The sequence below is a fragment of the Dromiciops gliroides genome, chromosome 4 (assembly GCF_019393635.1).
Source record: "Dromiciops gliroides isolate mDroGli1 chromosome 4, mDroGli1.pri, whole genome shotgun sequence".
Taxonomy (NCBI): domain Eukaryota; kingdom Metazoa; phylum Chordata; class Mammalia; order Microbiotheria; family Microbiotheriidae; genus Dromiciops; species Dromiciops gliroides.
In genome coordinates this window covers 15,157,479-15,183,828 of record NC_057864.1, presented here as the reverse complement: position 1 = coordinate 15,183,828, position 26,350 = coordinate 15,157,479, and the positions used below count along the sequence as shown (strand labels likewise).

General features: G+C 42.5%; 1 protein-coding gene across 2 annotated transcripts in view; it reads left to right on the top strand.

Annotated features, from left to right (window-relative positions):
• Positions 1–26,350, top strand: part of PGM1 (phosphoglucomutase 1) — a 76,689-nt gene that overhangs the window by 37,942 nt on the left and 12,397 nt on the right. For both annotated transcript variants that reach the window (XM_043963218.1, XM_043963217.1), the window contains exons 2-7: positions 2,000–2,162; positions 3,076–3,222; positions 6,575–6,700; positions 10,957–11,147; positions 14,401–14,555; positions 15,945–16,060. In XM_043963218.1, coding sequence (XP_043819153.1) covers positions 2,000–2,162; positions 3,076–3,222; positions 6,575–6,700; positions 10,957–11,147; positions 14,401–14,555; positions 15,945–16,060 — 898 coding nt within the window. The remainder of the gene's footprint in view (positions 1–1,999; positions 2,163–3,075; positions 3,223–6,574; positions 6,701–10,956; positions 11,148–14,400; positions 14,556–15,944; positions 16,061–26,350) is intronic.

Genomic DNA, 26,350 nt, shown 5'->3' with positions numbered 1-26,350 from the left:
ACTCATGACCTTGAAGATGGCTTGGACTTTTTCTTTTCTTTTCTTTTTTCTTTTTCTTTTTCTTTCTTTCTTTTGTTTTTTTTTTTTTCAGGGCAATGGGGGTTAAGTGACTTGCCCAGGGTCACAAAGCTGGTGTCAAGGGTTTGAGGCTGGATTTGAACTCAGGTCCTCCTGAATCCAGGGCCAGTGCTTTATCCACTGCTCTATGTGGCTGCCCCTTGGACTTTTTCAATAAAATGAATATATGAAGATCTAGGAAGGACCAATCAGCCAAACAGGAATTTATTAAATACCTACTATGTGAAAGGTGCTGTCCCTGGTACTGATAGGATAAGTTATACAGTGCTATTTTTATTGCCCAAGGTTACATAGGTAGTGTTTTGACTCAGTGGATAGAGTGCTGGGCCTGGAGTCAGAAACTCTTGAATTCAAATTCAACCTCAGACACTTACTAGCTGTGTGACCCTCGGCAAGTCACTTAACCATTATTTGCTTTAATCTACTGGAGAAGGAAATGGCAAATCACCCCAGTATCTTGGCCAAGAAAACTCTATGGATGATATGGTCCACGAAAGTCAGATATGATCAAATGACTGAACAATAACAAATTTTTATTGCCATTTTATGGATGAGAAAACCAAGGTTCAGAAACTTGCCCAAGGTCAAAAGGTGCTAAATGACAGAGCTAGGATTAGAACCTAGCACCTCTGATTCTAATCTGGCACTTTTCCCACTATACTTTGTTGACTTATAGGAAGAGAGACCAAAGAATGGACTCTGGTCTAGAGAGGTTTTTTTTTTTTAATTGATATCTTTTGTTTTTATATTTCCTTCATTTCTCAATATAACATAATTCCTTTCCCTCCTACAGAGCCAGCCATCTGCATCACAAAAAGTGAAACAAACCAGTTCTGCAAAACTGACCAATATATCATTATATCTGATATTATTATATCTCCAACTTTCCATACTTCTAGTCTCCCACCTCCACAAAGAAGTAGAAGGGAGGTGACTTCTCATGCTCCCTCCTTAGGGCCAATCTTGGCTATTATAATTTCACAGCACTCAGTTTCAATGGTTTTGTTGTTCTCTCCATTTATATTATTGTAGATCTGGAGTATATTGTTTTCCTGGTTCTCCTTCTTTCACCTTAAATCAGTTTCTCTAATTTTTCCTTTGCTTCTCTGAATTCTTCCTATCCATTTCTTGTGGCTTAGTAACAATCCTTTTAATCAATGGACCACAATGAGTTTCAGCCATTCCCCAACAGATGGACATCTGTGTTGTTTCCAGTTCTTTGCAACTACCCCCTCCCAAAAGGTTGCTATAAATATTTTGAGGTATGTGGGGACTTAGATTTTTTTCTTGAAATTAACACTTTGATCTGCTAAAGCCTTCCTCTTCTTCTGGACCATCCTGTTCTGAAATGGCCCAGTCTGAAAAATAGTCTGAGATCTGAATGTTGTTGTTCAACTCTTGTGGCAAGACAGAGAATGCTATTCAAAGACATTTTGTCCAGGCTTTTGTAGTGTCATTATTAAGAGAATCTCAACTCTCTACTTGGTGGAAATAAAGAAACTGTTGTTTAGGTCTCTCTCTGGCACTTTGTTCTGGGAAATAGGTCATCTGTCTTATTTGTGGCAAGGAGAATGGTGAAGTAGATAATAACGTGGTGAATTGGGAATCAGGAAGATTTGGCTAAGAATTGGGAGGGCATCATTGTCTCCATATGTACTTATTGTTTCATCTGAGAGAGGGGACTTCTGGAGTGGAATATTCCTCCACCCATTTAGACCAGCAGCTCATCTGTAGCATGAAGCCCTTTGAGCTTCCTAGAGCTTTAACAACTTGTCAAAGGTAATGCCATTAGTGTGTATCATAAATAAAATTGTTTTCAGCTCGTCCTGGCTATGATACCAAACCACCATCCACTCTATCATCTTGTTGATTCTACTTATTTATTATTATAAAATTCTTATGGTGTGGATTTCTCTTCTAGATTGGAAGATTAGTGATTGGGCAGAATGGCATTCTCTCCACCCCGGCCGTGTCCTGCATCATTAGGAAAATCAAAGCCATTGGTGGAATCATTCTGACAGCCAGTCATAACCCTGGGGGCCCTAATGGTGACTTCGGAATCAAGTTTAACATTTCCAATGGAGGTGAGTCAGTTCATTTGTCAATGGGTGAGTCAACTGCCCATGCCTAGGGAGACCTGGGTTTGAGGATAAGGTTCTCAGCCTTTTTGTCCCTTTGCTTTCTTTTCTGTGAAAAATAAACAGGAACTTCTTTCCTCTTTACCTGCCTGGTGTCAGTGAGCTATATGATAAGGAAATGTGGAATTTGAGGGGGGAAAAGGTAATACAATAGGCATGAAATCCATCCAGTGTTAGGACAACTCAAGGAAAGCCCTCCAGCATGTTGGGTAGGATCTTTTGGGGCTATTAGATGGCACCATAGTGCATACAGTGCCAGGCTGGAGTCACAAAAGCCTGAGTTCAAATTCAACCCAAGACACTTACTAATTGTGTAACCGTAAGCAACTCACTTAACCTCTATTTGCCTCAATTTCCTTAACTATAAAATGGGGCTAATCATAGCATCTATCTCCCTGGGCTGTTGTGAGGATCAAATGAAATCATATTTCTAATGTGCTTATTATGATGCTCAGTACATAGTAGATACTTCATAAATTCTTGCTCCTTTCCCCTCCCCCCACCCCTTCCATTTCTGGGTACATGATGAGACCTGACCTTCAGGAACATCATTTTGGCATCTGGGAATAGGATGGATTAAAGAGGTAAGAAATTGGAGATTTCCCTTCTCTGGGTTAAACAGCCCAAGGTCCTCACTACCTTGGTGACTGTGAAAATCTCTGGCCTCCATTTTCTTATTTGTAAAATGAGGGAGATGGGGTCCAAGGTTATATCTCTAATGTGTATGATCTCTTTCCTAATGAATATTAAGTACCAGTAATCCATGAATGCATAGGAATTGCTCAATTATGTTTTCTGAATGCCACTGTCCCTCCACGACCATCCCATGGTCATCCAGACTTTGCTATTTAATTTCTAGGACCGGCTCCCGAAGCCATCACGGAGAAAATCTTCCAGATCAGTAAGACAATCGAAGAGTATGCCATCTGTCCAGACTTGAAAGTCGACCTCAGTGTCCTTGGGAAGCAGCAGTTTGACTTGGAGAACAAGTTCAAACCATTCACAGGCATGTGCCCTTCCCTTCTGCTCACCCCCAGCATCCTTAGCCCCCAATCATTTGCTCCCAGGGGTTCCCAGGAAAGGTGGACATTGCAACTTTGGAAGACAACTTCTGACTATTCACTTACATTAAGGAACTGACCTGAACTCTGTTTATTTATTTATTTTATTTAACATTTGATAGATGCCTTTTATTTTGGTAGTATTGACCTCCTTTTTGCATATCTAGGCTCCCACTGATTCTGCCCTTCTAAGAAGGGAAAGCCCAGTGACATATGTGACTACATGTGAAACACTCTGTATCTCCCACTGAGGAGAGAAGGGTATGCTCCAACATCAACTAAACCCTATTTGTAGTGGGAAGTACACTGAGGTGGGCTCTCTGAGCTTGGAGACTTCACTCTTGAGCCTCCATTTTGTTACCTGTAAAATAAGGGACTTGGGCTACCTCTTGTCCAAGGTTCCTTTCAGTGACATTAAACCAGCCCTCTACAATAGATAAGTGGCCAAAGAATATGAATATATTGGGGCTGCTGTGGATAGAGTGTTGGACATGGAGTCAAGGAGGCTTGAGTTTGATTTTCCTAATGATACAGCTGAGTGATCTGGAGAAAATAACCTTTGACTGCCTCCATTTCCTCAACTGTAAAAATGGGGATAATAACAACACTTACCTTATGGGGCTGTTGTGATGAATAAATGAAATAGCATGTAAAGGGGAAGGATGGGTATACTCATGCATTGTTAGTGGAGCTGCAATTTGGTGTAACCATTCTGGAAAATCATTTGGATTTATGCAAAGAGTGAAGAAAATGTCTATATTCTGACTCAGAGGTCCCACTGCTGGGCATTCATGCCAAATGATAACAACAAAGAGAAAGGTATCCTATATGTCTACACATTCATAGCAATGTCTTTTGTGGTAGTAAACAAAACATAGAAACAGTGGATAGCAGTCGTTTTAAGAATGGCTGAACAAGTTACAACATAACAGATGTAAAATATAATATAACTGTACCATAAGAAATAATGACTGAGAGGAATTCAGAGGACATGGGAAGAAGATTTAATGTAAACTGATATAATGATATAGGCAAGACCAGAACATAATATATGTACTGACTACAATTATGATTACCTACAAAAGACTAAGACAGAGCTGAACTCTGTGCAACTGGAATTACCAATCTTGGTTCTAGGGGAGAGAAGACAAAAAGCACCTCCTTCTTTCCTTGGTTGGTAGAGTACTATGGGGGTAGAATGGAGTATGTACAGTCAGGCATGGTCTCTGTATTGGTTTGATGTTACTATTTTTCTTTGTTATAAGGGAAAGCTCACTGATAAGGGAAGGGGGATACCTGAAAATGACCATGATAGAAAAACAAAAGGCACTGATAAAACTTCTTTAAAATAAAGAAATTATCCTCTTTCTGGTCAAACTGAAACCCAGATGTGAGCAGAGCTAGACTATGCCCCCAAAGCCACATTAGACCAATAGGTTTATAAGACAATTCATATTATCGCATATAGAGAAGTCAAAGAGCCTTGAGAGATTGAGATCAATTTGCCCATTTTACAGAGGGGGAAACTAAGGTCCAGAGAAATAGAATGACCAAGGTCACATGGGCAGAGCTGGGATTTGAAACGAGGTCCTCTGACTTCAGGCACAGCATTCATTCCCTTGTACCATGGTCCCCCCCCCCCCCCGCCCCCAAATAATCGAGACCAGATTGTGGGAAGCTTGTTCACATTCTGATGTTGCTTTCACACATCTCTTACCTGCCCTACATTTCTTCTTGGAAACTCTTAGGGTGAGTCCACCATCTCCCATGACACCTGGGCAAGCCTCAGACATCCTTAGGGCACAGAACACCTAAGGCTAGAGGCTCCCAAGTCTCTTCTAATATGCTTAAGATTCTGATTGGCCACTGACCTGAACTAGCTGTAGCTGCTAAATGATCATCTTGACCAATCAACAAGCATTTATGGATGTGCCTAGTAATTGAATATGTTCCTAGGATAAGCCAGTGCTTGGGATACAAAGAAAAGGCTATACAATAAATTCTTTTTCTTTCTTTCTTTCTTCTTTTTTTTGGGGGGGGGGTAAGGCAATTGGGGTTAAGTGACTTGCCCAGGGTCACACAGCTAGTGTCAAGTGTCTGAAGCTGGATTTGAACTCAGGTCCTCCTGAATTCAGGTCCAGTGCTCTATCCACTGTGCCACCTAGCTGCCCCGGTATACAATAAATTTAAAAAAAATTAAAGATAAATAATAAGTAGAAAAACAAAACAGAAGCAAACTATAGTCCACTGCTTAACATCTGCCTACCTCAGTTTCCTTCTCTAGAAAATGTGGCTAATAATGGACAAACAAGTGAGATAATATTTATAAAGTGCTTTGCACATCTTAAAGGGCTGTATAAATGTTATTATTATTATTAGGAGAGATACCATTTTCATAAAAAGAATATACAAAATAGATGCCCAATACTTTTCTGGCACTTTTATAGGTTCTTGGTTTCCTTTCTTCCTTGTTCCACCATTGTTTCCATTTTCCTGGACCAACGACTTTCCCGATTGGCAGTGGGCTTTTAATTTTAATGTTTAAGCCCTGTTGTAGATAGCTTGGTGGGGTGGATGCAGGGCCAGCACTATAGTCCAAAGGCCTGGGTTCTGGTCCTAATTCTGGCACCCACAGACCTTGTTGACATGGGCAGAGCATTTTAATACCTCAGCCAATTAGGGATTACAGGATGCTGGTGACCTGCATTGGAGTGGAAGTCCCCTGCACTGATGAAAGCCCAAGTTCATATCAAAGAAAGAAAAGGGAAAGCCTGTGTAGCAGAGGGAGGTGAGTGGGGTGGTGGTCATGATGTAGAGGTATGCTTCAAGCAGCCAGGTAATGCAGTGGGTCCATCCTGGCCTAAGAATCAGGAAGACCTGGGTTCAAATCCTACCTGAGACACTTCCTTGCTGTGTGGCCCTGGGCAAGTCATCGAATCTTTCCTGGACTCAGTTTCTTCATCTCTAAAACGAGGAGGTTGGACTCAATGGGCTCTGGGCCCTCTCTGGCTCTGAATCTATCATCCTTGTTCTCTTATCCTCTATGTCCCCCTCAGATACATATTTGTGGTGATGGGGAAGTAACATCTCAGTGCCTGGGCAATTCTGTGAGACTAGAAGGTGCCTGCACTGGTAGAGGGAATTCCCTCACCTCGGAGTTCCCCACACGAATGCAATCACTCTCTGCCCCTCTTTAGTTAAAATGAAGTTTGTGCCTTTAAAAGAAATCCAATGTCACATGTATGTTTCAGGGTGAGTTTAATTTTCCCGTCTTTCTTTTTTGTTTTGTTTCCTCAGTGGAAATTGTGGATTCGGTGGACGCTTATGCCAACATGCTGAGAAACATCTTTGACTTCAATGCCCTCAAGGAGCTGCTCTCGGGCCCCAACAGGCTCAAAATTCGCATTGATGCCATGCATGGAGGTAGGAAGGGACAGTGATGGCCACAATGGTGTGGACAGGGTAGGGAGGTAGAGAGAGAGACAGAGACAGAGACAGAGACAGACAGAGAGAGAGACATAGAGAGAAACAAAGGTATCCTTAAAAGGGGAGGATCTTCTGTCAAGTCAACAAATATTTTCTTCTCTAGGTTAAACAACCATCCTCCATTCTCTCTACCATTTTTCATAGCTCCAAAATCCCTGTATATTGTTCAGAATTGACCAGAGAATACTCATAGAGAATACAGAGAGAGTACCACTCATAAGTGGGCTAAATAGAGGGGGCCTGTCAAGCATGCTAAGTCTTTATCTCATGAGCATTTTGGGTTGCTATGTCATACTGTTGACTTCTAGTATACACATAGCCCACTAGGACCCTCAGACCTTTTTCATTCATGCAGTGGGAGATAAAGTTCATATTTAACCTAAATATCTAACAACAGGATGATTGTACATGGGTAGAGGGTTAGAGGCTGGACCTGTTTCTGCACTGCCAAGATCTCTCCTTACTAATGAAGGTTGACACCTCTGCAGCTTATCACCTTTGAGGATTGCATAGGAGATTAAGAGGATAAGCAGCATCTTATCCACTGACACATACACACATCCAGTAGCAGGATCAAGTGAGAAGCAGGACTCAAACACCGGTCTTCCTGGCTTTGAGGCCAGCTCTCTATCCACTATGCCATGCTACCTCTCCTAGGGTCTGGACACATTCCTCACAAAAAGTCTATACTGTGAAGATAAAATGAGATACTACCTGGGAAATTCTTTGCAAACCTTAAAGAACTCTATAAATGCTAGCTAGCTTTTATTTTACGGTGGATAACTCCCAGAAATGTACAAGGCAAAAAGTAAGTGTTTGGAAAATACTTTTTGAATGATTGGAATCTCAGCTGAAAGGGACATCACTATCAGTGAGTCCAACTCCAATCAGGACAAGAATTCCCCATCTGGCCTATGCTTGAAGACCTCTGGGAGGCAGGAACCCACTACTTTTTTTCCCCCCTAAGACCTGATCTCCCTTTCTCATACAGGTTGGATGTTCAGAGGCTGTTCATGGTTCTGATTCCAACTCTGAACCCTATGGGAGCTTGACCCATTTCCAACCTGAGCTGATGTGTCCCTCCTCAAGTACCCTGATTGTCTCCTCCTCTTGGGAGCTCACCATATTGATACTGCACTCACCAGCTACACTTGATTGGTTTAGCTCACTGAGTTCGGTTCTAAGCTCAAGGAGTCCTTCTGCCTCAGTTTCCCCAGTAGCAGGGATGACAAATGTGGGCCATCATGCTTGGTGAGGTAGCCCATTCCACTTTGGAGCAGCTCTTTTCTGATCTCAAGATTAAATCCTAGCCATTCCCCTGCTGCTCCAACCTGGGTTGCTCCTAGTCCTGCCAAGCAGGTCCTACCTGATCCTTCCTAACACGTGTGACTAAAAGGGAAGGAGACTGCCTTTTAAACCCACCACCCCAGGAACTCCCCACGCAAATGACTGGTGCCCTTACCAGGAGACCCTTTGGAGACCCTCCCTGTTTGTCCCAGTGCTGCTAATCTCATGTTAGTCATTTGTGTGACTCACACAAGAAAGTCAGGCTCATCACCTGGTAGGATTACTTTGTTTTTAACCCAAACTGTGCTTCTCCAGCTGGATCCTGTATTTTATTTGCCAGACTTGGCTGCATAAGGTGCTTTTAATTGGCTCCAAAATCAAATCCACCCTCTAAGATGTCAACTTGCCTCCATTGTCGGTATCCAGAAAGATTCGCCCCAGGGGCATATCATCAACTAGGACTTACTGATTGCTATGTACCTGCCATCTAGGAGGCTGGGGTCTGGCTAATGATGATCTTAGGAAAGCTTCTGCCCTGTCCTGCGAGCCCTCAGGGCAGGGCTTTGGAGGAGGAACTGGTGTCAGTGAATAGTTGTTAAATGACAGGGGCAAGGGAGCAACTGAGCAAGCAGCCGTGAAGTCCAAAGAATGGAGCTGGGAATTCATCTGTCAAATGAATCACCAAATCCAGGGGTGAGGCAGGAAAAGAAGGCATCAGTGGTTTGAAAGCCAAGCTGATCCACTCAGAGCAAGATCAGGAAAATGCATTAGGGGAAGAGGCACAGGACATCAAACTATAACTCTTGGCTCCAAGCAAGGTTTAGTCCTCAAGGCAGCATCATTGTATTATTTCTATATGCTAGTCAATCATTTTACACTGGATGTAGAGTTAGGGACCTGAGTTCAAATGTGGCCTCAGACACTTACCAGCTGTGTGACCCTGGGCAAATTACTTAACTCTCTGCTTCAGTTTCCTTATCTGTAAATGGGGATAATAATAGCATCTACCTTCCAGGATTGTGAGGATCAAATGGGATTATAACTGTAAAGCTTAGCACAGTGTTTGGCACAGCTGTTATTAAAATGTTAGCTATGATGATGAAGATGTTCAGCTTGTTTTTCTTTTAAAATGCATGATAAATTCAACATGTGACTTTCCCAGTTGTCCTGGCCTTTCCTCTGTTCTTGTATTAGTTTTCAGATTTTTGCTGCTATGGTAGAGCTGTCAAATATTTTTTGTACATAAGGTGCTTTTCCTCTTTCTTTGATCTTTCTCATTGGGGTATAAGCCCAGTAGTGCTGTCACCAGATAAAAGGGCAGTCACAGCTTAGGGCCTTTTTCAGGAGAGTCTAAATTTCTTTCTAGAATGGCTGGACAAATTCACTAATTATCATCACTACATTAATATGCCTTTTCCCCCCAGTTTCTCCAATAATTGACACCTTCCTTTTTGGTCACCCTAGTCCACCTGATGGATATGAAAGGGCACTTCAGAAATGCTATTATTTGCAGTTCTCTAATGATTAGTGATTTGGGCATTTTCCTGTGTGGTTGTTGGATTTGTTTCTTTGAAAACTACTCATTCAAATCTTTTGTGAACAAGTCAAGTCAACAAGTATTTATTACACACCTACTGTTTGCCAGATACTTTGCAAAGTGATGGGGATACAATGAAAGGGAGCTCTCTGAGGGCAGAGACTCTTTGTTTTTGTCTTGGGATCCTTAGTGTCTGGCACATAGTAGGCACTCAACAAAGACTTGTTGGATTGAATGGAATTGAACTCTTGATTTTGTTCATTAATATTCCATGTACATATTTCTTTTTCCCCCTAACTGTACTGGAATATTTTTAAATTAATATTAGAGTATAAAACTTCTTCCTGTTCCCAATAGCTCTGATCAAGCAATCAGCATTTATTAAGTACCTACTATGTACCACACTGCTAGGTGCTAAGAATACAAAGACCTTGGAGGGGAGGGAAGCAGGAGTTAGGCACTTGATGAGTGAATGTTGAAAATGAATGAATGCTAAAAGAAATGATGAGCTTGATGATGATCTTAGAAAAACATGATTAGACTCACATGAAATAATGATGAGCAAACTCTGTAGAACCAAGAGGGATGTTGTGTATGGTAACAGCAATATTGTTGTATTTTTTTTTTTGGTTTCTTTTTTGCAGGGCAATGAGGGTTGAGTGACTTGCCCAAGGTCACACAGTTAGTAAGTGTCAAGTATCTGAGGTTGGATTTGAACTCAGATCCTCCTGAATCCAGGACTGGTGCTTTATCCACTGTGCCACCTAGCTGCCCTGAGCAATGCTCTTTTAAGAATAACTTTGAACTTATCATTTGGGCTATTAAAAATACGAAATTTATTACAAAGCACTTAGAAGGAAGACACTCTCTGCATCCAGAGAAAGAATTTATAAATAGAAGTATGTGTACAATGATTTTATGCATATATACCTATCCATGTCTAATGGTAGCCATCTTTAGGATGGTGGAGGGAAAAAAGAATAGTAACTACAACATATATATTTCATGATTTCTTTTTTCTTTTGTGGGGCATCGAGTGACTTGCCCAGGGTCACACAGCTAGTAAGTTTCAAGTGTCTGAGGTCACATTTGAACTCAGGTCCTCCTGAATCCAGGGTCTGTGCTTTATCCATTGCACCATCTAGCTGCCCCAACTACAATATATATTTGAAAGGAATAGCAAGTTACATATAATGGATTTGCAGTTTTATGTGCAGTCATCTTTTTAAAAATTGTGCTATGTTATGGAAATATTTGTTTTAGTCCATAAATTTAAAATGAAATAAAAAGAATAAAAAAAGAAAAGGAATCAGTGAATTTCATTTAAAGATGTCATATTCGGCACATTTTTCTTTCTTGCCCTGTCTAGTTGTGGGGCCGTATGTTAAAAAGATCCTGTGTGAGGAACTTGGTGCCCCTGCAAATTCAGCTGTCAACTGTGTCCCTCTGGAGGACTTTGGGGGCCACCACCCTGACCCCAACCTGACCTACGCATCTGATCTGGTGGAGACCATGAAGAGCGGAGAGCATGACTTTGGTGCTGCCTTTGATGGAGATGGGGTGAGTCCATTCAATTCAATTCAATTCAACCAGCCTTTATCAAGTGACTTACTATGCATCAGGAACTCTGTTAGCGCCATGGATGTGAAGGCAAGGGTAAAACAGTCCCTGCCTTCAATATAAGCCCTGGTGTTCCTATTGAGGGAAATAACATGCACATATTTGAGCAAATTTGTGTTTATATCCCCAGTGCTAAGCACAATCCTTGGCACATTGTAAGGTTGTTTAAAAGGTTTTTTATACTTTTTTTCCCTAATTAACTGTAAAAACAAATTTTAATATTTGTTTTTTTTTTTCTTTTTAATTTTGAATTCCAAATTCTCTCTTTCCCTTCCCCACTTCTTGAGAAGGCAAGCAGTTTGATATAGATTATACACATGTAGTCATGCAAAATATATTTCCATTATTGGTCATGTTTTGAAAGAAAACACAGCAACCCCTCCCCCACCCCTCAAAAATACACACACACACACACATCCCAAGAAAAATAAAGAAAGTAAAAAATAGCATGCTTCTTTCAGCATTCAGATTCCAGCAGTTCTTTCTCTGGAGGTGGAAGGCAACATTTTTAATGCAGACTTTCACTTTTTCATTCTTCTCTATTAATTTAGCTGAAGAATGTATCCTTAATTTTCCAGTTTGTCAGACATCCATAGGAGTTATTGATCCTTGTTTTTTCCTTCAAAGTCATTGCTAGGCAAGACGTTTTGACATCCAGACGTAAAGGACGTCTGAGTTCATGGCCACCCATCCTCTTCATTTTACAAAAGAGGAAATTGATGCCCAGAGAAGTCAGAGGGTCAAAGATGGACCCTGAAGGGACATCAAAGACCACTGATGTGGTCCAACTCCCTCGTTTTGCACATGAGGAAACTTAAATGACCATCTGGAGGTCTGGTTTGGAACCCGGGTCTTTTGACTTTAAATCCTTCATTCTTTCCAGTACATCATGCTCCCCCCACCCCATTTCCATGAGTGAATATGAAACACTCATCTCTAAAGAATAAACAAGGCATTTATTAAGCACTTACTGAATAAAAGGCACCATGCTTAGTCCTGGGAATACAAATAGAAGTCAGGTGGCCCCTGCTCCCAGGGAGTTCCCATTTTGATGGGGAAGAGCACCGAGGGAAGGTTTTAGCTGTAGGTCAGAGGGAAAGGTACCATGGTCCTTAGGGTTCAGCAGCAAAGCAGGTGGTCATAATGCCTCTTTTTTCATGTTATTTCCACCGATAAAATAGGATTGGTTTCTGATGATGAACATTTGGCAGCACCAAAGACTCCATGACCAGACTTTACCTTCCTGCGTCTTCAGTAGCTATGGCTATAGACACTGCAGGAGCAGGGTCCAGGTGGCATCTCCCTAGGGGCTGCTTCCTGGGGCCATGGATGCCGACATTGGGCTGGGAGCACTGCCATCCCCAAGGCTCTTGGGTTCAGGATCTTGGGTTGTCTCTATCTGGGTCTGAGGGAAGATGGTGGTCAAGGTGTTGATGGTGGTTTGACTTGCCTGGCACAGGCTGCCCTCCTCTCTCCCTGCTGCGTCAGCTTGGCTGGCCTGCCCATCCTGTGTGTGTGGCAGTTCTTGGGGTCCCCTGGCCCCTTCTCCATGGGAGCTACTTTTATGGATGAAGGCCTTGGATGCTGGACTGGAAGCAGGACCGGTAGTGTGGGAGGTATACTGCCTCCCATCTGACTGTTGGCCAGCAGCTTCTGCTGGTGTGGATGAGAATGATGGGCCCCCTCCCCTCAATGATTTCTGCCCTCATTGATGACTGGGCTGGGCTAGAAGAGAACAGGAGGTCTGGGGGTCATTGCTATTTTCTTTGCCTCACTAAGAATCAGGCCTTCCATGATTTGGTATTTCAAGGATCCATCATTTCATCAGGAAGTCTTTCTTACACATCTCAGTCTATGACCCAGTGGGGACTCGTATATGTATAGCTGTGACCTTTCTAGACCTCAGGAGCCAGTCTTCATGAGGTTCTCTGACCTCCCAAATTAATCACCTTGGAGGGAGGCAGCACCCTGCCTGTGAGTTACTCCAAACTTGGCTGAGCTGAGCTGGTCCTTCCATAATAGACACTCATTGCCATCGTCAGCAGAACTCAGACTCACCTCCTGATAACATTTCTCAAAAATCAGACATTTACTAAAATGAGTTATTTCTAAAAATAAAACATCCTTCTTACCAGCCTTTTTCAAATTCTGTGAGCTTCCCAGCTAAGACCATTTTGTTTAAGACCCTGGGAAATCAGAGGGTGATCTAACTCTAGAGCTGGAAGGGGCCTTGTGGGCTCTCTGGCCCAACATCTTCATTTTGCAGAAGAGGAAACTGAGGATCAAAGAGACACAAGGTCACACAGGTAGAAAGGGACAGAGGCAGTGATATTTTCATGATGTTATTATACACATAGTGTCTCTCTCAGACACATAATCAGTATCATCATAGTAATAATAGCTAACACTTATAAAGCACTTACTATGTGCTGGGCACTGTGCTAAGCACTTTACAAATCTTATCTCCATTTCATTTTCATAACGACCTTATGAAGGAAGTGATATGATTCTCTACATTTTACAGATGAAGAAACTGAGGCAGAGGTTAAGTGACTTGCCTAGGGTCACACAGCTAGTAAGTATCTGAGGCTGGATTTGAACTCAGGTCCCCCTGACTTCAAGCCCACTACTCTGTGCCCCCTAGATGCTTCTAGACAGTCCCTTAGAGATGCTTTGTCCTGAGCTCTTAGATATGTTGGATTGGGGTCAGAGCCATCTGCAAATGGAGATTTCATCTTTAAAGAAATCTGGTTTCCTCCCATAAAGGGTGACTCAAGGGCCCATCAAACTGTGTAAACAACTAGCATTCCCTTTATCATGGTAGTCTCATTTCTTCTTGGGCAAATGATTTGGTTTCTGAGATGGGAAAAAGGTCTCTGGGGTTAAAGGTGAGCAGGTCCCTAGAGGCAAAGGGAGAGAAGAGAGCATTCAGATGGAGCTGAGTTAGTTCCTGCATTTTAATTGAAAACACTTTCTGAACTGTACAGCATTGAGGGAAGGTTTGGCACGATGGGTGCTATAAAAACCCAGTTAAAAAAGAATGTTCGAGGGAAAAGGAATTTAGCCATTTTTCATTTGATAATTTTATTGCAAAAAATTCTTTTTGCTGAACCTGTCCCTCTCCACCCCCTTTTAAAAACTTTCATAGCAGTTTAATGAAAATGTCTTCCTTTCAATGCCCTTTCTCCCAAAGGATCGAAACATGATTCTTGGAAAACATGGATTCTTCGTTAACCCTTCCGACTCTGTGGCTGTCATTGCTGCCAACATCTTCAGCATTCCTTACTTTCAGCAAACAGGGGTCCGGGGCTTTGCCCGCAGCATGCCCACCAGTGGCGCCCTGGACCGGTGAGTGGCCTCTAGCCGTCTTGACTGCCAATTCTTGGGCCTCCCCTGGGGCCTACCACACCATCCCCCATTCCTTCAAGAAGGACATTGGGTTTGTAGATGACACTGTTGGAGGGAGGGCAGAGAAGCAGCCTTGAGATAGCCAAGGCCCAACATTCCCATCGTTCTTGCCTTGAACCCAGAAAACAATTCTGCCAACTCCCCTTTGCCCAGAACAGGAAGGACATCTTAGCAATGACCCAGTAAACTCCAGTGGTCAAACACAAAATCCTCTGTTGGTTTTTGTAGCCCTTTCTCACCATTCTGGTCATCTTACCTGTTAAACCCTCTGCGTACAGTGTAATGCAGCAACCCTTGCCTCTTGGCTGTTCCTCCCATATGATGCTCCACCTCCAAACTCCATGTGTTTTCACTGGCTGCCCCCCACACCTGGAACTTCTGCCTCCTCACTTTACTAATGAGGAAACTGATGTTCTGGGAAGTCGAGGGGCTGCCATTTTCTCATGTTTGGCTTAGAGTCCCCCACACATCCCATGTGTCACATGTGACCTTTAGAGCATTTCCAAAACTTTTAATTTGAACAAAGAGAAAGATCACCTTTACATAAATGGGTCTAGAATATCTTGCATTCACATAGCTCTGTAGTTTACAAAACACTTTCTATATATTGTATCTCTCATTTGCTCCTCACAACAGCCCTCAGAGGTGAGTGCCGTTATTACAACCACTTTACACCTGAGGAAACTCAGGCAGATGGAGGTTAAGTGTATTGCTCAGGGTCAGTCAGTCAATAAACATTTATTAAGCACCAGGCCCTGGGGATACAAAAAGAGGCATGACAGTCCCTGCCCTCAAAGAGCTTATAATCTAATGGGGGAGACAACATGCAAACAAGCAAGCTATAGAGAGGATAAATCGGAACTAAATATCTGAGGGAAGGCGCTGGAATTCAGAGGGCTTGGGGAAGGCTTCCTGTAGAGGGTGGGATTTTCATTGGGACTAGGAGTTGAGGAAGGAGAGTGTTCCAGGCATAAGGGACAGGCAGAGAGAAGAGCTGGAGTGTCTGGTTTGTGGGACAGCCAGGAGGCCAGTGTTACCGGGTGGGAAGTAAGGGCTAAAAAGCCTGGTCACAAACCTCGGAAATGCCTCTAATCGTTTTGGGGTCTCCTAAAATGCCCAAGCTCTGAAAGAACGGCTCATTCTCCTTAACTCCGCTGTCCCCGGTACCGATGGTATAGAGTGCTGCCCGGAGGGGCTCTTATAGAAGTGGGTCCTCTGCTGTGTGATGCTCACGGGGGACCTGGGCTGAAATGACTGTGACTCTTTCCCCTCCTTCCCATGAATTCTCTCGCCATGCCGCTGTGATGCATTTTCCCTGGACTTCTGCAGGGTGGCCAACGCTACAAAGATCACTTTGTATGAAACTCCAACGGGCTGGAAGTTTTTTGGGAATCTGATGGATGCAAACAAACTGTCTCTCTGTGGGGAGGAAAGCTTCGGGACGGGTAAGTCAACGTTCCTGGGCTGACGACTCCTATTTCTGTGCTTGTAAACACTTTGCCCCTGAAAGATTAGACCGCCAGTGGTAGGACAGAAATAGCCACCGCGGGCTGGACGCTCCCTCTATGGAGACCCCATTTATTTATAACAGCCCCGGCCAAAACACACACATCCAAAAGCTCCCCGCACGTTTATCGCCCAGAAAACGTGTTCCTCACGTAGGGCCCCATCAGCAAGTGCAGGAAGGTTGGGGGCCTCCTCCAGCCCAGTCACCGAGCCGCTGGGGAGGAAGGAGGGATAAACATAGTCTTCATCCCCCGGTGGTCAGGGAGACCTTTAGAAATGTTTTCATTTCGGGGAAGAAATATGGAAGCGGGCAGAAGTTTCTCATTTTTCTTTAAGGAGCGGTTTCAGCACAGCCTTAAATCTTCCTCTTTAATGGGCCTGAGTTTTCTCTAATAACAAAGTTATGATTTATTAACAGTCAATGAAGGGAGGGTGTGAGGGCGGAGCTAAGTTGCTAGGCAACCACCAAGTGAACTATCATTCTTAGCTTGGGAGCTGGTGTGGCCGTTGTGTCGGGGTTTGGCCGCCGACCAGTGGACCTTCTCCTACCTGTAGTCATAACTCTGGCTCTCCTATGCTCAGGGCTTTAACATTGGCAAAGCGCTTTCCAAATATTAGCTCCTTCTGCCCTCACAACTAACCCCAGAGGTAACTGCTGCTATCATCTCCATTTTACAGCTAAGCAAACTAAGGCAGACAGAAGGTAAGTCACTTGAATAGGATCAAATGTCAGCTTAGTGAGTGGGTTTGAACTTGGGTCTTCCTGCCCCTGGGTCTATACCAAGTAGCTCCCTATTTCTAACCAAGCATCTCGAAGCACCCCCAGCCCTGCAGTGGCCAACTGGAGTCTTGCGGACTTCATGAAGTCCTCCTGATTGCCCTAACTACACACCAAGCCCTCTTCCTGTGACTCTTGGACTTCTGATTATAGGATCACGGATAGAGCTGGAGTCATTCAATTAACAAAAGAGCATTTATGAAGCACCTACTGTGTGTCAGGCACTGGACTGAAGGCTATAGATACAGATAAAGGCAGAAACAGCCCCTGTCCACAAGGAACCCACATTCCAATGGGACAGACAGCATGTAAACAACTTTCTACATACTGAACATATTCATATGTGTACATATCTATATATAAAAACAAATATATAAAGTTGTATTAATATATACCATATAACAATATATACTAAGTGTTACAGGCACATGTCTGTGTATATATATTTTTATATCAATATACATAGATTTAAGTGATATATTACATACCTATATATTAAATATAGACATATATTTAAGTTATATATCATATAAACTATGTGTTATTTTATGATATATACTACATATTTATTTTTATATATAATACACATGAATATATCTTGAATATATATAGTTGTTTCTATGTTATCTTTTCCATTAAAATGTAATTTATATATACTTATTTAGAGTGGGCCAAAAGTTATGAAGGGGTTTCAATATTTAATAACTCCTTTATTTTTTTGTTTTTAATTTACAACCCCATAACATCATATACAGTATATTTAGGAAATGAATTTACATTACATTTGAAAAATCAAATCTTGTAAATGGCAAAAAATAAAGAAAAACAATTTTCAAAAAGTTATCAAGACATCATGACTTTTGGCCCACCCTGTACATAAATATATATTTAAATCATATATAGTACATATTATATATAACTTAAATATATATTTCACATATAGTATATAGAATATATAACAAATATATACACATTATAATGGGAGACACACATTCATATAGACACATGTGTATACGTATTATATGTGTGTGCATATATGTATATACTAGATAATATTTAAGTTAAATATATTTATGTATATGCATATAGATTTATATTCTAATGGGAGATATGCATACACACATATGTATGTGTGTATATGCATGCTTATGTGTACATATGTATACACATATACACATCTCAAATTCAGACCCTGGTCCTAAGCTCAGTGCTCCATTCACTGTGTCCCACTGACTCTTTCAAGAGGACATTGGCTTTCTGGCTTGAGTTGATTAACAGTCTCTGACAGGCCATCAGAAAAACAAAGGGCAGTATGGTTTAGTGAAAAGAGCCCTGGATTTAGAGTCAGGGGACCTGCCATTTTCGAGGTGTGTTGCCCTTGGCCAAATAACTTCACCTCTCTCATCTTCCTCTTTAAAATGAGGTAATTGGTTTTCCAGTAAAGGGTTCCTGTCTACGATATACAAGGGATGGATTCAGTTTTATAAGTATACAAACCATTTCAAAGGTAATTTTCAAAGGAAGGAATCCAAGCTATCCATGATATATAATAATTAGAGAAATGCAAGTTAAATTCATTCTGAGGTTCCATCCCATACTCTTCAGATTGGCAAAGTTGACAGAAAAGGAAAATAATGTTTTTTGGAAGAGCTATAGGGAAACAGGCACACTCTGTTGCCTGTTGGTGGAGCTGGGAATTGGTCCAGCTATTCAGAGACATTAAAGTGGGCATGCCATTTGACTCAGGGATACCATCCCCTGGGATATATGACATAGATATATCACAAGGATATATTACAGACATATCAAAGCTAGAGGGAAAGGATCCACATGTACAAAAATATTCTGTTGTAGTAGAAAACAACTGGAACCTAAACAGATACCAATTAATTGGGTGATGATTAAATAAATTGTGGTAGAGGAATGTAATGGAATCATACATGACCAAAGGAGTAGTTTGAGAGAAACTTGAGAAGTCTTATAGGAACTGATGCAGAGTAATGTGAGCTGAATGGGTAAACAAATCTATACAGTAACAACAACTTTGTAAATGTAAGGTGGGAAGGAGGGGACTCCATTGATGATCCCATAAAAGTAATTACCTTTGTTAAGTAACTACACTTTTTGATTGGATCAGTTATTTAGATCTACTTGGTTCAATAAAAGCCACTCCACAAAGAAATGGCTTCCAAAGGATAAAGAGAACTAGGACTGAGACATGGGTGGAGAAGGGAGATCTTGACTCTTCTGGCATTTGGTAACAGAACACTGGTCCAATGGTGCCAATGTACTCCCTTTCTCAAGGATTAGGGGGAGGCTTTAAAAAGAGGAGGTCTTCTTTCCCACTCTGACTTTCTCTCCTTTTTTTTTTTTCACAGACATTAACATTATTCAAAGATTTCTAGTAAGTCTCTACCACAAAAAGGCCAGAGAGCAGGGCTTCTTAAACTTTTTTCACTTGTGATCCCTGTTCACCTGTGAAATTTTTACATTAACCCGGGTATATAGGTATATATAAACTTTTACTGTGGCCACATCTTTTGCAACCCCCACATTCAGCTGTGCAACCCACAGTTTAAGAAGCTAGGAACTAGAGATAGATCCAAATATAAATGAAGGCAAAAAGCCCAGTCTTTGCCTAAGTGTCTGGAGTTTTTGCTAAATGGGGTTTTGAAATGATTGCGACTGAACTCATACCTTTCCATCTTAAAAGACAAAAACAGTTCCCTATAGCCTCAGAGGAAGTAGCCAGGTGGGCCTTAGGGGCCATTACATTGCCCAATTAGCCAAGCTAATTATTATAATTTGGGGAGGCTGTTGCTTAGTCCTTTCAATTGTGTTTTACTCTTTGCAATCCTATTTGGGACTTTCTTGGCAGAAAAACTGGAAGGCTTTGCCATTTCCTTCTCCAGCTCGTTTGACAGATGAGGAAACTGAGGCCAACAATGTGAAACAACTTGCCCAATGTCACACAGCTATCAGGTGTCTGAGGGTGAATTTAAAATCAGGTCTTCTTGACTCCAGGCCTGGCACTCTATCAGCTGAGCCACCTACCTGTCCCATAGGGTGCTACACAAAAGAAAATCATCTTTGAAAAACTTGAAAGTTGTGCTCCATACAATGATGAGGGATCCTTCCAGGGGACTAATGATGAAGTGTGCTACTCACCTCTTGACAGAGGAATGATAGCCTCAAGATGCAGAACAAGATACACACTTTTGGACATAGCCAATGTGGGAATTGGTTTTGCTTGGCTATGCATATTTGTTAGGGGGGCTTTGGTGTTCTTCCTCTTTATTCAATTTGGTATGAATGGGAGAAAGATATTGGCTAGGGAAAAGACAGAATGAAAGGAGAGAGGAAGGAAGGGAGGAAGGGAGGTAAGGAGGAAGGAAGGAAAGGAAAGAAAGAGAAAAGAGGGTCATTGAAACATTATTTTTCAAATGCACAGAAAAGAATAGAAGGAAGGCCAGGAAGAATCACAGACAGGCAGGATAGCTTTGAAAGTTGCATGATGAATTGACTATATGATTAAAAGCAAAAGGCAAGCTCTATTGTACTATGTATATGGAAATGCCTAGTGTTAAGTCCAGAATTATTTTTAAAAAGAGAGGGTTGGGGCAGCTAGGTGGCGCAGTGGATAGAGCACCGGCCCTGGAGTCAGGAGTACCTGAGTTCAAATCCGGTCTCAGACACTTGACACTTACTAGCTGTGTGACTCTGGGCAAGTCACTTAACCCCAATTGCCTCAATTAAAAAAAAAAAAAAGAAGAGAGGGTTGTGGGGGCAGCTAGGTGGCGCAGTGGATTAAGCACAAGCCCTAGATTCAGGAAGACGTGTTGTAGATGGCTCTATTTCTTTACAAGGGCATGAGCTATTGGTCGGTCATCTTGGAGGGAACCATTTATTCACCTGCCTTGGAGGTTTTTATATTCCTCCCTACTAGCATGGAACATTTAGTAGGGACTGTTCTAGAAGGCTCCTTGACTATACTGACAATGAGTCAAATAAAAAAGTAAATCTCTGACTGGTAGGGACTAGAGTCTATTAAGAGGGAAAGGGGAGACTCAAGGTTGGATAACTTCCATTAAGCCAACTGGACAAATTTGGCTGATGCTGTATACCCTTAAACAGCAATTAAAGGGCATTGAGCCATGACTTCTCCCTCCCTTATTCCCCAAAGTGCCAGAAATGTGATATTGCTACTAGGGCAGTGGACAAATGTCTGATTGACCTCCATGATCTTGCTCTGCTGGGAAACCTCCAATATGATGGTATTTAGATGTCATTAAGAAGAAATCTATGGATAACCAATATGTCCACTGTTATTACTGAGCCCCCTATAGTGCCTAGCACTGTGCTGGTGAGTAGTCAGCCCTAGAGATGTCCCTTTTCGATTGGTATCCGTTGGGAAAGAGGAGGTCCCCATTGTTTTCCCGTGCTCTGCCCTTGGCTCTATTTCTGTTTAACCTTTTCTATATCAATGACTTGGATAAAGACAATCTATGAGAGATATCATGAGACAGAGAAATTGATTCTGTAACAGAAGTGAGATCCAGGAAAATTTTATGAGCCTAGAATAATGGGCCAAATGCAGCAGGCTAAAACTGAATGAAGATCATTGTAAAGTGACCTGTTGTGACCTGGGCAGGTCACTTAATCCATTGTCTACTTGGATTAGGATGATGCGTTGTTTGTGTGGGCAAAATAAAATAGCCCAAGACCTGTGGATTTCAGTTGGCTATAAATATTTAAAGGGTTTTGATTTTGTCACTGTGGGACTCCCCCCCCCTCCCAACTCAGATGGCAAACCTGAGCCATGGAGAGGTAGGTGTTTTCCTCAGTGATCACAACAAGTAAGTGTAAGGGTAGGATTTGAATTCTTGTCCCCTCTATTTTAGAGCCAACACTCTATTAACTATTCTTTGTTACCTCTTGGCATCCCACCATAAACTCCAAATACTTTCAAATTAATTTTCTTTTTTTTTTTAATTAAAACTTAAACATTAGCCATCATGGACATTTCAGTACACAAAGGTGAACAGAAAAGAGAATTATATACTTAGTACAAGATAATAGTGTGACATAGTAACCAACATAAGCCAGTTTAGTTGTAGACTGCTTTGAAGGCTAGTCTCACTTTAGATGCTCAACAATGTCATGAAGAATGAATGACTATCTTTTGCAAAATGTGAATGGAAGAGGGGTCCTGATTGATAAACAAAATCCAATCAGTCAATCAGACCTTTATTGAGCACTTACTATGCTCTTGTTTATAGATGACAATTTGTTAAGTCTTTCCCAGTGGGATTTTAGCCTATGCAAAAGGAATCCATCTAACAATCCACACAGTGAAACCAAAGTGGATGAAGAATCCTTATTGCTGGGTTAAGTTTTAACTTACTGAATACAGCCGAATGAACAACTCACCTAGTTAGTGGGTCAATAGCTATTATCTTATAGAGGCTCTCCAGAGAGTGAGCTGGGCCCAAGATTGACCAGGAGGAAGGGAGTGAGTTGGATTGTTTTGGGGGCAAACATGGCCATGAAGGAAGGAGTGGCAAGATTGGGTGCTGAAATGAATGTGGGAAAAGTCAAAGACCAGGAGCTGAAAGGACCCCCAGAATGCCTTGCTAGGGAGACAAATGATTGATGGTGACTGCCCTTGTGTTTTGCTCATAATTTTATCTGTCAGCCAGATGCTTCTGAGTGTTAGCAGTAGAAATAGTGAGGTAGCACAGGAGGTCACCTCTGAAGGTTGCCAGTGCTCAGGACAGATGAACGGCATGTAGCCAACCAGTACAGACACACCTGCTTTGCTGTTGACAATGGCTGATCTGCTTTATTGGGAGATTGCATTAGACTCTCCTAGGGTTTCAGTTTAGCAAATGGGATTGAAATGAAATTAACTTCAATTCCAATGGGAGCTCGGAGGCTAATCAGGAACAGTTGTTTGGCATTGAAGGGATAAGAAGGTAGGGGTGGTTTCAAGTTGCCTGTTGTGGGATGTTGATGAGTTCTATAAATTAGGTTGAATTTTACACCTTATACAAATGAGAATTTACAATGAAAAAAAGATGAAAATAACTGGGCTAAGATTGTTGATAAAGATAAAAAGACAAAATAAAACTGTTTCTGGTCCTCAAATAACTTGATTTTGTTCTATTTGGGGGGGTGTCATGATACAGCACATAAAAAGATAAAAATATACATGATAATTTGAGAAAGGAGACAGTGCAGAAAGCCATAGGGAGATTAGCAAAAAGGCTTCCAGAAGGAGATGCCAATGAAGTCTTGATGGAAGCTAAGGATGCTATGAAGCAGAATTGAAGAGGGAGAGCATGCAAGGGGTGGACACTGCCTCTATCAAGGGCACAGAGGTGGGAGAATAGCAAGGAGGATGGTTTGGTTGGAGCACAGATTGCATGAAGAGAAGAAATGTGCTGTAAGCCTAGAAGGGCAGCTAGAGCTACGTCTGGAAAGGCTGTAAATGACCAGTAAGGGGATTTGTCTTGGAGCCATTGAAGATGGTTCAGCTGGCATGTGACATGATCGTGCTTGTGCTTTAAAGAGATGATTCTGGCATCTGTAGGGAGGTTAAAATGAGGGAGAGACTGGAATCTGGGAATCCAATTAAGAGGGCATTGCAATGTCAGGTTGGGTGAGGGGGTGATGTCCTAGACCAGGCATGACCTGAATACATTCTCACCCCTCACGAGCTGTCTTTCATGACAAAGGTCACAGAGCTGGTAAGGGGTAGAACTGGGACTTCCTTCTTTCCTCCTTCCCTCCCTCCCTCCTTTCTTTCTTTCTTTCTTTCTTTCTTTCTTTCTTTCTTTCTTTCTTTCTTTCTTTCTTTCTTTCTTTCTTTCTTTCTTTCTTCCTTCCTTCCTTCCTTCCTTCCTTCCTTCCTTCCTTCCTTCCTTCCTTCCTTCCTTCCTTCCTTCCTTCCTTCCTTCTTTCCTTCCTTTCTTTAATTTATTCTCTCCCTCCTTTTTCTTTTTCTGTCTCTGACTGTCTTTCTATCTCTATCTTTCTCTCTCCCTTTGCTGTCCATCTGCCTGTTTGTCTTTCTTTTTGCCTCTCTATCTATCTCCATCTCTGACTTTGTTTCTCTGTCGCTCCCTCCCCCTCTCCCCCCACTTCTCCCTATCCCCCTTTCCTTGAAACTGTTGCACTTCAGTCTTTCAAGGTTAATTTTTTTAAAGCAAGTTGTGTGGCTCCATCCCTGAAGTTTCCTGGGATGGGTGCAGCTGTACATATTTAACTGAACTTTTGATTTCCTTATTTATAGTTGATTCCATTCCTACCCCCTGATTCGCATGTCAGGAGGCTCTCTGCAGAGTGTCCTCAGGAAGGACAAGGAGCTGGCCCAAAAGCTTCAGGGATTGGAATTCTGTAGCCTGCTTAGAGTAAAGCATGATTGATTTTGTTAATTTTCTAGTCCCCAATGGAGGTGACTTTATACATGCCACCTATTAATTTATGGAGCTTTCAAAATGAGGCTGTTGAACTCCATTGAGCAAGTAAAGACTCAGGGAGAAAACGTCCCCACCTTGGCATGCTTCCCTTTTTCTGGGAGGTTGGAGCCTGCTGCTGAGGGGCAGAGGCTCTGCTCTCCCGGGCTGGCCTCTTGAGGAGGGGGAATCATTCTCCATTACAGCAGATCCTTTAGAACACCTGTGGGGGCAGAAGGCTAGACCAATGTCTGGGAGTCATGCTATTTACCAGCTGTGAGCAGCTATTAGTAACTTGCTTCCTTCCCTGGTCTTCAGTTTCCTCTTCTATAACTTGGCAGGATTGGATAAGATCATTGGATGATGGATTTAGAACTGCAAGGGGCCCTGGTGCCCATCGATTCTGACTCCCTCCATGGATTGAGTTGCTCTGGCCTCTCTCTTTCAAAGTGAGGCTGATCATATCTCCTCTCCAAGTTCTAAGGGTACCCCTAAGGGGAGGTGGAGTATTCTAGTACTATAGGTTTGAGCCCCCATCTCGTGTGTCTCTTTCCCCACCTCCTCCCACTGTTAGTTGCCCGGGACTAGCTTCTCAGATCCCTTTAAGCAATTAATCTCAATTAGTTTTAAGAAAGGGATAGTTAGCAAGATCATAAGTACAGATGTTGGCCCACTCCCAGCACCGGGGCAGCAGACTCCCCCCTATACTTCCTCACTCTCTGGGAAGAAGGGGCTCAGTCTTAATGCAGTTTCCCCATTGCATTGGTCCTACCAAGTTTACTTTCTAATGTGTCATCCATTCTAGATGAGTCCTTGTCTCAGCTGATGCTGGGCTGGGTTCCTTGGGTCCTCAAAGATCAGCCAACTTGCTGTAAACCCTAGCATGGATTCTACTCCTAAACCTCCTGGTGGCTCACTCTCCTGTTCTCCCCAAACCCTAATGATCATTGACTCCATTCTCTTTCACCTAAAGAGAAAGAACAAAATGCGGAGGCAGAGCAGCGATTGGAAGGGCCTGGGGCCTCTCACATTGTCTCTTTTTTCTCATCGAAAGCTATCAGGAAGGAAGGGGTCAAACCACAAAGAAAAAAGAGGAACTATAGAATGTACTCTCAGTTCTAGCTGTGCAGACTTCATCTCCCTTCTACGTGACAGATGTTTGAACACAGATAGCATTGCTCTGCCCCGGGTGTTCTCATGCCACAGTCTTCCCTTTAACTCATGCTCATGTGGTCTGGCCTCAAGGTGTTCTGTCATCTTGATCTCCCTCCCCTACACAGTATCCATCTCAGTAAAATGTGGTGTCAATACCTGAAGCCATTCCTCCAGAGGAGTTCCAATGAGGGCATAGGAGGTGGGAGTATCAAAGAAAGGACCTCTCGTCCTGGAAGTTGTCCCTCTCTTGTGCCACCCAAGCTCCCGTCAGAGTGTCTGGTTGGTATGCCCATCACACTGCTGCCTTGTATTGAACTGACAATTCACTAACTGCCCCAGATCTTCTGTCAGTTTGCCAGGTGGCCGTGCCTGCCCCATCTTGTGCTTGTGAGGTTGACTGTGAGACTTCACATTTGTCCTGTTGAACTTGTTGTTAGATTCTCTTCTAGTCTGTCATGGTCCTTTTGGAGCCTGACTCTGGTCCATTGTGTTTCATGTCACATTGGCGTTCCCTTATCCAAGTCATTGTTCCCAGTGTCCTGGCCCCTCTGTCTTCTCCCTCCAGGCTGAGTATTCAGCTATACCATCGAATGATGCACTTCTCTCCTTTTGTGCTCTCACACTTCTCAACATTCTTCCTGAATGTGGGGCGCAGAGCCAAAAACAGAACTCCGTGCCTGGTCAGGCCAGGGCGTTATCTGAGTGCTGGGTCTCTCCATACAGCTAAGCCCATTGGAGATTTCCTGGCCTCCATATCCTACCCTTGAGTCCTAGTGAACTCACAGTCCACTCAACTCTCCAAAACATATTCAGAGGAACTGCTTTGAAGAGTAAGCCTT